The 14,683-nt window shown below is 40.9% G+C and overlaps 1 protein-coding gene across 5 annotated transcripts in view; it reads right to left on the reverse strand.

Annotated features, from left to right (window-relative positions):
* Positions 1-14,683, reverse strand: part of Adamts9 (ADAM metallopeptidase with thrombospondin type 1 motif 9) — a 173,280-nt gene that overhangs the window by 139,013 nt on the left and 19,584 nt on the right. For all 5 annotated transcript variants that reach the window (XM_031382630.1, XM_031382628.1, XM_031382629.1 and 2 more), the window contains exon 4: positions 1,900-2,189. In XM_031382630.1, the coding sequence (XP_031238490.1) occupies positions 1,900-2,189 (290 nt within the window). The remainder of the gene's footprint in view (positions 1-1,899; positions 2,190-14,683) is intronic.

The following is a 14,683-nucleotide window of genomic DNA, read 5'->3' on the forward strand; positions in this document are numbered from 1 at the left end:
GGGCTTGGAAGATCTACTTAGGTCTTCCCTCTATCTTCTGGGTATGAGAGAGCTGGGGCTTATGGGACATGGAGGGCTAGAACTGAGGAAAGGGGGCAGAAGATGGCCCACAGCAATGAGCAAGAGGCAGGACAGGATGTGGGGAGGGGTGAGGATAACCTGAAGCAATAGTCATTCCCAAGCACAGTGGCTTTTCATATGCATCTGGGAAATTCCTTCTAAGTAGGCTGTTGTTTGGGTAAGGAGGGGTTAATCCATCAAAGGAAAATGAGTGATGTCGGATCTCTATGCACCGCTGTGCAAGATTAATTAAAACAAAAACACTGAGGTATAGGGAGTATGAGAACGTTCCCTTTCTGCTTGAATGAAAGTTGTGAATTAACTTCTCCAGGATTGCTGAGGATGGGGAATATGCAAACTCTCACGCTGCCTCTGTAAAACGGTGTATTACCCACACAGAGCCTATGGACAACCCTGGCCTGCCAGTCATCTCTAGGTTACTGATGAGAGCCAAAACAATGTAAACAGTTGTTATGTCGCCTTGATCACAGAATGAAAAGAAATCCTATGTGTGTTCAGCACAGGCGCAAGACTTTTTTCTGATGTGTATGTGTCCGCATGCGTGTGCATATGCGTATGTGCACGTGCATTTGAGTGCACAGCTGTGCATGTGCATATTGAGTATTTCTCCTCAGGAGCTGTCTACCTTGATTTTTGAGACAGAATCTCTCTCTGGCTGGGAGCCTGTCAAGTAGGCTAGGTTGGCTGGATAGCGAGCTCTAGCTTTCTCTGCCTCCTCAGTGCTGGGATTACATGTGCACACAACCTGTGTGCTTTTTTACAGGAGTGCTAGGAATTGAATTCAGGCCCTTATGTTTGAGAGGGAAGCATTTTGCCTACTGAGCTTCCACTCCAACTTTTCCAAATACTTTGCATACATGGTTAGGTGAAAGAGCAGAAACTGGATTATGAAAGCTTAGTGTGGAAAACACATAAGCTCTTTCACCATAATTATTGGTATAATAGTATATAGACACAAAAAAAGATTAAATTAATTTTATCTGTTTTGTTACTGTCTTTGAAATGTACTACTAGAATACTCAAAATTCAAAATGTGAATGGGATTTTATTTTTATTGGACTGTGCTGGTTAGAAGCAGCAGGAACTTTTAACAGCGTTTGCTCCTGGGAAGGTGCAGAGAACATGTGTGAACCTAAAAGGATGTTTACTGTTAGGTTCTACTTGATTTTCTAATCATGCAGATTTATTGTGTTTCCAATGTAATACAGGAGCAGAAAAATACAGAGGTTCCTAGGTTTCTCCCTTGGCCTACCTGATTACAACCCCTAGTAAGATGCTAAACCCTAGTAAGGTGCTTAACCCGAGTAAGGTGCTAGGCTGGGCAGACAGGTTTTTAAAAAGCATCATGGGTGACTGAGATTCCCAACCAGCATTGCATAGTACCACCAGGTTGTGCAAAGCTCCTTGAATAGACAGAAAGCATGAGGCTCCAGAAAACAAACAAACAAAAACAAGCTGATGGTCACACATAGCCTCTAAGGCATTTGCTAGCTGAGCCTGACCATGGGCAAATGACGGAACTCCGTCCAGAATCAGAGTTCTTATCTATAAAATGAGGATGATAATTCAACCTAAGCCAAACAATGCTTTTCAAGTAATAAGTGCAATATTTAGAGGAGAACCAACACTCATTATTGATATCTACTACCTTTATTATAAAAAGGCAGCCAGTGAATAACCACATACTCTCTTTGGTCATTTGCTTGAATGGCTGAAATGCTGGCCCCAGTTGATGCTACAAGCAGAATGGAAAAGGAAACCCATCCTGAGCAGCACATTGAGTCAGTTCATGAATCACCTTCTCTTTGGTATACTTACAATTGACATTAAGGTTAAAATATAATGCTGAAGGTTTGATCCATGGTATAAAACCATCCTGTGGTCAGCCACTACCATCACTTCTACAAACCGTGGGTAGGACAGAAAGCGTTTGGTTCTTTTGTGGTTCCATCTGTCCCTTGTGCTGTTTGTCCTGTTGCTATAACCAGAGAACACCTTTGTTGCCAAGCCGCTCTTTAACAGTGCCACGTCGTCAGCCAGGCTATTCCTCTTTCTCCGTTTTCGCATTCTGGTTTTCCGCTTGTCTTTACTGTGACTATTTTTGAGTTCTGTAAGAAATCAGATGGCATTCATTACACAACAGTCTCTACTTACACTAAAAATTGTACATGTTTTAAAATGGTGCTTTTAGGTGCTAGGGAGATGGCTCAGTAAGTAAACTGTTTGCTGTCCAAACACCAGGACCTGACTCAGGATCTCTAGCATCCATATAGAAAACCAGGTTGGTTCTGAGAACTGAAATACCATGATTGGGAAGGCAGACAGGTGAATCCCTGGAATCCACTGGTAAGCCAGTATAGCTGAATTGGTGAGCTTCAGGTCCAATGAGAGACAGTATCTCAAAAAATAATATGTAGAACAACTATGTGAAGATACCCAACATTGACCTCTAGGTTCCACAAGTATACATACACATACACATATGTACATGTACACTTGGATGCACATATACATGCACCCACATGCACATATGCACACACACACACACACACACACACACACACACACAAATAAGTAAATAAATGCCTTTATACTCAAATGAAATACAAAATAAACCACAGACTATGAACTGTATAAATAGAACTCAAGCCATACTCTCACTGAAATGACTGTGTGTATGACTGAAATGACTACATCTAGAACTAGATTCCCTGGGAAGCTTCAATCGATGCATACTGACCAGCTTAGAATAGTAAGACTGGGTTAAGGGAAATGGCAGCAAATGGCTCCTTCCATTGGGTAACAAAAGCCTTGTAATTCCTTTTTAATGTTTTTTGTTTGTGTGTTCATTTGTCTTTTTGAAATCCAATGATAGACAGCAGAGAGAGGTCTGATTTCTAACAGGCTAACAGAGAATGTAAAAGACACTAGAGAACAGAATAAAAAATCCTATTTCTTTACCAGGTCTCCATCATAGTGAAATAAAGGAGTCACTGCTATTTGATGTCTCTGGACTTGCAATTAATTTATTTCAGTGATGAGTAAAGGCAGCAGATTCAGAACAGAGTGTGGGCCAGGGGTTGGGACTACACTTTATGCCAGGGTAGCTTGATGCATCTTTAGGCCTCCTGGGTTCCAGATTTTCTGCAAAGTGTGGTCCGTGGTGCAGCAACCCTAAAGGACCTGCAAGCTTTTTGGGAAGAAGACTCTTCTGTCCTACCCAGGCCTAGGTGTGTGCATGTGTGTGTATATACCTGTGGAAGCCAGGCTTAAACTGTTTCTGAAGAACTTCACAATAAGCTCAAACTTTGAAATGCACCATTCAATTTCCATATCACCAACAGAGAACAAACAAAATACATATAAAAGAGCCTGCGTTTTGAATAAAGCTTGATTTAATCAGTTACCTTGCTTATCGCTCATAAATGTGCATTCATGTTATAATAATGAAGCAGAATTGTATGACTAAGAGATATGCTTCATTGTCTAGAACCCGAGAAATGAGTCCTTTCATCAATACCGAAGATACAAATCAGAAGGATAAACTCTAAATGGTTTTATATTTGACAGGCCAGAGTACTTGACAATTATAACCATTTGCTTAAAGAATTAAGCTTGGGACATGCACTGGGACAACTTGAATATTTTGATTATTAAAGTGGTCAAAAAAAATTCAAACTGTCAAACAGGTCCTGTGTAATACAACTACAGAGAACAAAGCTTACTGGAAACCTGGGACGTGAGAGCATGCACCGTTAGACATGTCCTCCTAGTTTCTCTTTCAAGTATAATCTCAGTATACCAATGCCATATGGACGAGGCTGTCATTCAAGCTTCATATCACCAGATGAATACAGAACAGATATTAATTTAGCATCTTATACAGGCCAGGCATTGTACTTTTGTGACTCTTAAACTTGTATACAATCTCATATACCATATTACTTTTCAAACTCAGAAAATGACCTCTCTTTTTATGATGAAGAAATTAATATCAAGATGCTGAGCAGCTGGCTAAAGTTATATAGCAGTGAACACCAGTAGAAGGACTCAGGCACATATCTGGCCCACACCCGAAACTGTGCTGGTCACTTGGCCACATTTTTCACCAGCTGAAGATTAACCATTACCAAGGGGAATCTGAACAGGTAACAACATGGCAATGAACATTTTTCAAGAGAGTTTGTTTTTTGCATTAGGTGAATGAGACCTATTGAAATGTAAAATTACTCCATCCATCAAGACAATAATTCATCTATTTTGTAGGAAATACTCCTTGCTTAATGCTATCTGTGAATGTTCTTTTGAGGACGGTGTAAGGATGGGACATATGTGCACATGAATGTAGAGGACAGCAGAGAGCCTCATATATCATTCCTAAGATCTTTTCACCCTAGTTTTGAAACATAATCTTTCCCTGGTACCTGGTGCTTACCCAAAAGGCAAGACTGGATGACCAATGATCTGCCTGTCTTCATCTCTCCACTGCTGGGGTTGCAAGTGTACACCCCTATACCTAGACTTTTCTTTGTTTGTTTTGTGGGTTCTAGGCATTGAGCTCAGGTCCCTTTGTTTATTGAAAAGGCCAGATTTCTAATTTGAACTTTCCTAACGATTTGACCTTTGGATCATTAGAAGACACTGTGCTGAATTTTACTGAAATGATAGATGTCAGTCACAAAAGACCACATGTTCCATGACCTTAGACATAGGAAATGCTCAGAATCTGAACACACATAGAGCTAAAAGGCAAAGGAGCAGTTGCTTCAGGCTGGGGCCATAGTGGGGAGAGGAAAAGGGAAGTGCAGTAGAAGGAGAGCGTTTTAATCTTAGTGTCCTAAAGCAGATGGTAGAATTTTCCCCTATGTGTGTCTATACCGGAAGACATTGATGATGATCACACTCATTAATACATTGAGGGAGTAATTCCTATGGTCAAAGAAATGTGACTCAGTAACATTGTTTCCTAAAGACAAATGAAACAGCCTACGCTTTCTTCTATGTTACAGTGTTTCAGGTTTCACACTGGGGTCTTTGATTAACTTAGAATCGATTTTTGGGCAAGGTGCAAGATACGGGTCTGATTTCATTCTTCCTCATGTGGATATCCAATTTTCCTAAAACCACTTGTTGAAGATGCTGTCTTTTCTACAGTATATGTTTTGGCATCTTTGTCAAATATTAGATATCTGTAGCTACATGCACTTATCCACAGGACTTCCATTGGTTTCATTTTTTTTTTTTATGACCAGTACCACTCTGTTTTTATTACTATAGCTCTGTAATATATCAGAAGTCTGGAGCAATAATACCTCCAGCCCTGTAATTTTTTGCTCAAGATTACTTTGGCTATCAAGTTTTGTGGTTCCATTTTAATTTGGAATTTTTTTTCTAATGCTATAAAGAATGATGTGGGGATTGTCATAAAGATTGCATCACATTTGCAAATGGCTTTTAGTAGAATGGTCACTCTCACAATATTAATTCTGCCAATCAAGGAGCATAGGATCCCTTTCCATCTTCCAGGATCTTCCTTGATCTCTTTCTGCAGAGATGTGGAGTCCTCTGCCTCCTGGTTAGGGTTACATCACAGTTTTTGAAGCTGCTGTGAAAGGGCCTGCTTTCATAATCTCATGTTCATAGTGTTTCTTGCTGATGTATAGAAAGGCTACTGATTTTCTAAGTTGATTTCACATCCTGCCACTGAGCTGGAACTTTTGGAAGGGCATTCAGAATAGGATTCATCTTCTCAGGAACTAAGGCCAATCATCGACAGATAGTTCCTTATACAACTGAAAAAGTTCTGTACAGAAATAATCAACTGAGTGAAGAGAAAGACCTAGTATCCTTGCCCACTATGCATCTAATAGATGATTAATATCCGGAATATAGAAAGAACTAAAAAAAAAAAACAAATAGAGTCAAGCAAACAAATGAGCCAATTAAAAAAGTGGGCTAGAGATCAGAACAGATTGTCCTCAGAAGAATAAATGACAATGGCTAAGAAATACCTTGGAAAGCGTTAACATTGTTGCCAATCAGGAGATTGATATTAAAACTACTCTGAGACTTCACCTTAGGTCAGGGAGAATGACTAAACTCAACAAAACGACAACAGCAAATGCTGGCAAGGCTGTGGGAACAAAGGACATTCACAGGTGGAGGATTGCAAACTGTCCCGTCACTATGGGCATCAGTGTAGGCAATACTCAGAAAGCTAAAAATAGATCTAGCATATGGCCCAGTGAAATTGCTGGTTGGTAAATGCCTAAAGGACTCCAGATTGTACACTCCACAGATACTTGCTTAGCCAAGGTCATAGCTAGTCTACTCAATGATAGTCAGGAAATGTAACCAGCCCAATGTCCTTCACTGATGAATAGATATCAAACTGTGTAGCATATTCAGCTGCAAAGAAAAATGAAATCATGAAATTTGCAGGTAAATAGAATTAGAAAGTATTATACCGAATGAAAGCTGGGCATGGTGGTACACATTTTTAATCTGAGCACTCAGGAGACAGAGGCAGGCAAATCTCTGAGTTCAAGTCCAGGCTGGTCTACAGAATGAGTTCCAGAATAGCCAGAAGTACACCAAGAAATTCTGTCTTGAAAACCAAAACCAACCAAACAACCAAAGGAAATATGCTGAATGAGGCATCTCAGACCCAGAAAGACAAGTGCCACTTCTTTTCACATGGATCTCAGTCCCAAATCTTTAGACGTAAATGTGTGCTTGGAGCAGCTGCAGATGCCAGGAAAGTAAAAAGAAACCACTGGGAGTGGAGAAGCAGGGGGAAAAGGCAATACAGAGAAGGGAATAGCTACATGTAGGTGCTATGAGGAGGGGAATAAGAAAACAGGACAGACAGAGAAAGTTACCTGGTAGCATGTGTGTGCCTCTGTGTGTGTGTGTGTGTGTGTGTGTGTGTGTGTGTGTGTGTGTGTGTGCTCGAGCACATGTGCGAGCACATGCATGCATGCGTAGCAGTTATAGTTAAAGAATAAGGGGGTCACAAGTTTGAGGAGTGGGAGGGACTTGGAGGAAGGAGAGGAAGCAGATTAATGTAAATACAGTACATATGAAACTCTCAAAAAATAAATAAGTAGCTGTATTTAAAAAAGAAAATGTGTCACTAAACTTGTTCATTTAGGTCACAGTTTTGGAGGCTAGAAAGCCAAGTTCAGGCAGCCAGCTTGTTTGTCTTCTGGTAAGGTCCTCAGGACAGCATCAAGGGGGAAGCAATTGTGAGAGACACAATTAACAAGAGGGAATTAACAAGAAACCCAAGAGAACTACCTGCATCTCTTCACACTGCCTTGCTGGACTGAGACCTGAATGCACCCACCTTGGAGGGACAAGCCACAACCAAACTGTAGCACAATAATGTAAACATTAAGGAGAAAATGTTTATTCTTGTCAGAAGGAACTTAGGAATGGGAATCCCTGATCTCCAGGCCCCACATGGCAGGAGCAGAGAACTGACCTTAAGCACACACTAGCCCATTCCTCCACAGGCACACACTAGCTCACTCCTGCACAGGCACACACTAGCCCACTCCTGCACAGGCATACACTAGCCCACTCCTCCACAGGCACAGCAGTACACACTAGCCCACTCCTCCCAAATACAAATAAATATGAAATGAAATAAAAATTAAACCAAATTGCAGAAATCAAGTCACGTCTTCAGAACGAAATGAACACACTCTTCACATATGATACCCCTCAGCCTTTCACCCATTTCACTTTTCCTTCTCACGAGTTAGAACCTTATCTATCGATTTAATTAGCCTAACTAACTCTAGCACACTGTTCATCTTAGCAAGCTATTTAAAATGTTGCATTAGAGCCAAGCATGGTGGTACATGCCTTTAATCCCAGAACTCAAGAGGTAGAGGCAGAAGAATCTCTGTGAGTTTCCATCCAGCCTGATCTAGGTGGTGAGGTCCAGGAGAGTCAGAGTTACATAGAGAGACCCCATCTCAAAAACAACAACAATAACTTAGCGCGAGCGCGCGCACACACACACACACACACACACATACACACACAGAGATACTGAGCCAAAACACCTACTTATTCTCTAGCTTCAAAATAGAAGGGTAGTTCTGAGCCAAGGAGGGCCCTCTGCTAGGATTAAAAACAAGGCTCATGTGCACTGCTCTTCAGTGGTCTTCTAGCATAATAGAATCAAGGGCTGTGTTTCAGGAATTTACAGTGTCACTTGGTTTACGCTTTACAAACATGGACTAATTCATTTTATTCTTGTGCGAAGTGTGGTATTAATGGCCAAGTATTGGTGCAATTCCTTCCTCATACATAGCTTCATATTTACCGTTACTCTTCAATAACATTTTCATTTAGATTTACATACCATTAAACTCACTCCTTTGGAGTGTATATTATGCCTCTGTGCGTGTGTGTGTGTGTGTGTGTGTGTGTGTGTGTGTTCTTGCAGGTGCCATTACCTCTTGTATAAATGCTCTACCACTGAGTTTTCCCCTCCTTTAGCCCCATTCAGTGGGTTTTAATCTATTCATATAATTGAGCCATTACTGCCATTGTCTACTTTGAGTGCAATTTCATTGTCTCCAAAAGACACCCTATACCTATCAGTAGTCACTCCCCTCATTCTTCCCTGTTCCTAGGCCCTACCAGTAACTATGTTTTGACATCTATGGATCTGCCTCTTCAGGCATAGCAAATGAACTGATTCAATACATTGTGTAGCATTTTGTATCTAGATTCTTTTACCTCATTTAATGTTTTCATGTTGTGGCATACATCTGTATTCTGTTGCTTTTTATTGGCAAATGGCCCACTGTAAGGCATGTACTAACATGTCTATTTGACATCTGGGTGGATGGTCAGCAAATCAACTGAAAGAAGCTGGTATTTGTGTGGGTGTATTTTCATTTTGCATATATACATACATACATATATATGTATATATATGTATGTGAGTATATACATATACATGTATATAAGTATATATGGAGGATTAGAATTTCTAGGTCACATGACAACTCTACAGTTTACATTTTGAACAGCTATAACATTGTTTTCAAAGTGCCTGGTGTTCTTCTCTAATCCTAAAAATTTTAAAAATTGTATCATTGTTCTATATGTGGATATATATATATATATACACACACACATCTATGTACACATAGATATTTGCAGGAGTAGAACTTCTAGGTCACATAATAAGTCTACATTTTACATTTTTAACAGCTATAAAACTGTTTTCTGAGTGCCATGTTGCCTCCTGAGGTTTGAATAAAAACCTTAGAAACAAAGACTCTTTTTACATGTCTCTTTCTTTAAGTAGTTTTGGAAAATTATGCTCATTTACTTTGTCCAATAGCTCTTAAGAAACCTGACCTCATTCAAACCCTGCAAGAGTGTGTTGACTCTTCTGAGAATCAAGGGCATGTCTGAGAAAATGTAATATTTAAGCAATACGAATCTCATGTATGCATGGAAACAGATTCTTTGCTGGGTGTGGCTGTGTATACCTGGAATCCCAGTACTTCAGAAGTAGAGAAAGGAGGATTTGGAGTTTGAAGCCTGCTTGGGCTACATGACACCATGTTTTAGAAAACAAAATGAAATGTGTATGTGTGTGTGTGTGTGTGCGCAAGTGCATGTGCACATGTGACAGACATATATGTATATATATATGTCTAGAGTATATATATATATATATGTACATATATATATATATGTACACACACACACATATATATATATAGAGAGAGAGAGACAGAGAGAGAGAGACAGAGAGAGAGAGAGAGACAGAAAGAGACAGAGACAGAGATACAGAGAGACAGAGACAGAGAGACAGTTGTCTTTACTGTGACTCCAGCCTAGGTGCTCCAGTTCTAAGGGCAATTATTAAAGCTAAGTTAGTGTTGGCTTTTGCAATCATTTTGGCTTTGATGCCATCAAAAGGAAAGTACTGATGCTTCTCTGACACCAAACACCCTAGGCCCTAAGAACTCACACAGTGTGAGGAGACGTCTCAGAAGCCCCACTTGACCTTGGGCACATCCCTGTCTATCTCTCTGTTCTCCCACTTACAGACCAAGGGGAAACAGTGTCTGCTTACAGCTCCTCTGAGGGATAATGGGCGTTTATGAATGCAACATGCTAACTCCTGCCTGGTGCACAGGAAGGAGTAAATAAATCCTGTCATTATTCTTGTTTGCTATTTTTAAACAAGTCATAAAAGTATAATATGAGTTTTAGATTTTAAAAGGAACCATTTAAGGTAGAGTGACTAAGTGCACTTAAAAATAATTTTCTGGCTGGGGATAATGATTTCAATGATGTTTGTCCTCACGGGCAGGGCAGACAAGCAGAGCTCACCTCATTTTGGTCCTGACATCACTCTACCTTACTGTAGAAGGAGTAAGAGGGGTGTGACCAGAGGGACTGAAAGCAGCCTTCCATTTCCCAAATGAGCAGGAAACAAACACAACTAAACAAAATGACTGCTTCCATTTCAAGGGTGTTTGAGAATTAAATAAGAAACATTTCTTATAAATTGGAAGTTTAAGGCATCGTCTCTAGTACCTATTTCATGCCTAAGTAAGTTGAAAAAGACAAAAAAAAAGTAATCACAGAGTAATTTTAAAACTGAGTTTAACTCTTAAAAATCTAATAATGTAAACATTTAAGATTCATTGTTAAGGAAAGAAAAACACATTTTACAACCAAATTTTGGTGATATTTGCTCATCCACTGTTAAAAGCATTTTAAGTAAGTTTCATTTTATAGTGTGAGGAAATGCTGGTGCTACTAAAAATCGGAGTTATTTTAGAGAACCACACACACACCTTGTTACTGAGTGGCTAGTCACCAAAGTGTTTCTGCCAGCTGGGGCTGAGTGGAGCCAATCCAAACGGTAATGTTAACAGTTGGGAGGTTAATTACTGCTGTGCACTTTCACAAGCTTATCAAAGTTTAACCGAGTGTTCTTAAGGCACAGAGTGACCTTGTGACTTCATGGTCTTGGTGGGCTGAGGAATCACATGGCAAGGACCAAAGGGAGGCTTCAAGAATAAAGCCCCACTCCTTTCTGTTCTGCTGGAACTTGGCTGCAGGAAGGCTGGCAGCCATCATTACTGTTCCCCACTTAGACACTGGAGTCAGATCTCAGCTTCTGTTCGTGCTCTAACTCACCAGTTGCCCTTCCTTGAACAATTTCTTGTCTTAGTTTCCTCATTACTAAAATACAGATAATAATAGTAAACATACAAAAGGAGAATTGTGGACATTAAAGGATGTCAAATTCATTTAGAGCAGGGCCCTGGAAAGCATTAAAACCTCCAACCAACTCTGTAACATAGTATGTACTAATAGTACTCACCCAACTCTGTAACATAGTATGTACTAATAGTACTAATATTGATATAGAAGAGACCTCTTCTTTTTTTTCATTAGCTAATTTATTTATTCACTCTGCATCCCCATAGCAGCCTTTCTCGTTTCCTCAAAATGAGAAAAGCAACTAATGCAGTGTCCCGAGTCACTGCAACACAAACCCCAATCATGTCTTAACTGACCTGGGAGCTGAGGACACAGCACAGAGCTGATGAGCCTCTGCCATCTTCGTTCTAGTTGGAGCTAGGATCCCCACTATTGGGGTCATGCTCAGAGATACATAATGAAGCCTTCAGACAGAGACTCAAAAATCTAAGAGACAAAGTTCTACTGGGTCAGAGGAATAAGAAACAACAAACAACAAAGCAACGTGGCAAGGGAAAAAGGGAAGGGAAAAAACCCTCGAACTCCCCGTGGATATTTCACTAATGTGCCATGCTTCTAGAATGCAGGTGCAGAAAGAGTTAAGTGAGGGGCAGGATGTTACAGGGGCATAAAGTTCCAGTCTGTGTGAGTGGGAACCAGCATGGCTTAATCATTCTTCAAGGGCCCTCCGTGTGCTGACTTTAAAAACAGTAATGGATCCTGAGATACTCTCAGGATTATGCTCCCAGTTTTTGTAACCAACTATAAGCTATGTTAAAAAACAAAAACAACAACAACAAAACCCCAAAAAAACAAAAACCAGGAACAAGAACAAAAGCACTATGTTCCTCACTGTCAAGGAACACATGCGTGGTACAGGCAACTGATGGGTGCAAAACACAAGGGCATGAGAGACTTTCGGGTAGAGTTTGGGGCAGAAGACGTATTTTTGGCTGTCTGAACCTTTACGAATGATGTTTCTGCGAGAGTGGTTTATGGACATTCATGTCATATTTCCAAAAACAAGTTAATTAGGTTAAACATGGTATACAATATTCACATCTGGAACTTTCTCCACACATATAAGCATTTCGAAAGCTCAGAGACATCTTTCATGCAGGAAAATAGTTTATATCTGTTTAATCACTCTGTGTGTCTGTCTGTGTGTGTGTGTGTGTGTGTGTGTGTGTGTGTGTGTGAAGTTATGGGATTTTTGCCCATTTAAGAGAAGGGGTGGGGACTTAAACACCCCTAGGAAATACAGCAGGACAGAGGGACTGCACACGAGAGCTTCCTTTACAAGGAGAGAAGTGTGTGTCCTGGGAAAAAAAGCTCAGCGAATCAGCAATGGCGGCTCTGGGCTAGGATGCTCCTGGCTACTCTGTGTGGGCTTTGTCTATGTGAGTTACTGTCCTATGCACTTTACAGAGATGAACTCCATTATTCCTCATAGACACCACTTATGATAGGGACTATTAATTTCAGTTTATAGGTAGAAAACTGAAGGGTGCTTGAAATAATTCAAAAAGATATTTCCAGAACATCTTCTTAGAAAACATAGGAAAGACACTTGACAGTACAGGCAGAGGCAAGAACTTTTGGAGAAAAGTTTCAATAGTTCAGGAAATAACCCTAAGAACTGACAAATGGATTCACATGAAATTTAAACATTTCTGCTCAGCAAAGAAGAGCACACAGCAGAGAGAAGAGACAGTTAAGAGAACGTGTGTGCAGACAAACACACACACACATACACACACCCATGCACATAGATGCATACATGCAAACACATGCATGACCCCCCTCCATAGGAGTGACAGGGGGAGAGAGAGAGAGAGAGAGAGAGAGAGAGAGAGAGAGAGAGAGAGAGAGAGAGAGAGAGGACTAAGTGTGATTATAAGACTTGAAACTGAACCACAAGAGGGCTGTGTGGTGATTTAAACTAACAATGTCTTTCATTCTCCACAAGCTCTGGTATTTGAATGCTTAATCCCCAGATGGTGGGGGCGTGCACCTCACCACATATTCACACACATACCCATAAATAAATAATTTAAAAATAAACCAATCTTAATATAGTCTACTTAACACCCCCACATCCAGAGCATATCCAGAGTATTATCATTTTAACATGCAGCTTTAGCCATGTCCAAGATCAGTTGGGGATCACAGAGGACAGAGACTTCTAGGAAGTTTGCAAAGTAAATACAGGAAGCAGTGGGATTTGGGAGTTCAGATGTAGGGGTAGCATTCAAAGGGACCAGGTTCAAAAGCCATCCTCTCCTAATCTGCTCTGTGTGATCTTGTACCCATACCTCTTTCTCCTTACCTATGAAATGGAAACACCAGCCACTCTGTTCTGGGATGCTGGCCAGTCTTACCTGACTGGCGATGTACTGGATGTTGAGACAAGATCTGTACCTGACAAGTGCTCTAGAGGAATATCTGCAGTCACTTTCCATAGGAGAGGGCTGCCTCAGGGCTGCAGGCACCAGGCAGCAAATGAGCTTGGTGCCTTCTGACACTTCAGTGCAGTTCGTGGGTGGCCTTGGATGCCTGTGGGGGAACCAGGTTTCCTTCCCAGAACTGAGATTAAAGAGCTCCTTGGACTGGAGCGCTTTAAAAACTCGGACCACTTCCCAGAGAGCATTCCTTGTGAGTGCGATTGGTACAGTAGGGGCCTCCCAGGGATGCCTTTGTATAACAGGGCTTGCAACAGAAACCCCTTCCCATCCCAGGGTGCCTGTGTCACCGGGCATGGAAGAGAGTAGTTTGGAAGTGGCTTCCTGTATTTTGATGACAATCAGAACTCTATAGCCATAGGTCACTTTCCCCAGTGCCCAGGCCTGGTCTAAAGAGTTCTGCTTTTCTTTTTTCTCCTCCCCCCCCACCCGTGTGTGTGTGTGTGTGATGTGTGTATGTGTGTTTATGTGCATCCACATGTGCATACATCTGCACATATACATATGTTTGTGTATGTGTTGAGGGTAGAGGGTAGCATCCCTCTTCTTGAATACTATCTTTAAGAGATCATCTTCAATCTTGTTTTCTCACTGGAACTGGAGCCCACCAATTTGTCCCTATCTCTCAGTTCTGGGGTTACTGATACAGGGCTACTGAGTCTGCTCTTTAAGGTGAGTGCAGGGGATTAGAACTCATGTAGCACACTTGTGTGGCAAGCACTCACTGATCAAGCCATCCCTCAACACCGAGATCCTAGTTTGTTATTCTTAAGTTACATTTCATATATATTCAGTTCTTGCTTGGAAAATTTAATCTTTTTTTTTTTTTCCAAGACAGGGTTTCTCTGTGTAGCCTTGGCTGTCCTGGAACTCACTCTGTAGAC

This window comes from Mastomys coucha, unplaced genomic scaffold (assembly GCF_008632895.1).
Source record: "Mastomys coucha isolate ucsf_1 unplaced genomic scaffold, UCSF_Mcou_1 pScaffold20, whole genome shotgun sequence".
Taxonomy (NCBI): Eukaryota; Metazoa; Chordata; class Mammalia; order Rodentia; family Muridae; genus Mastomys; species Mastomys coucha.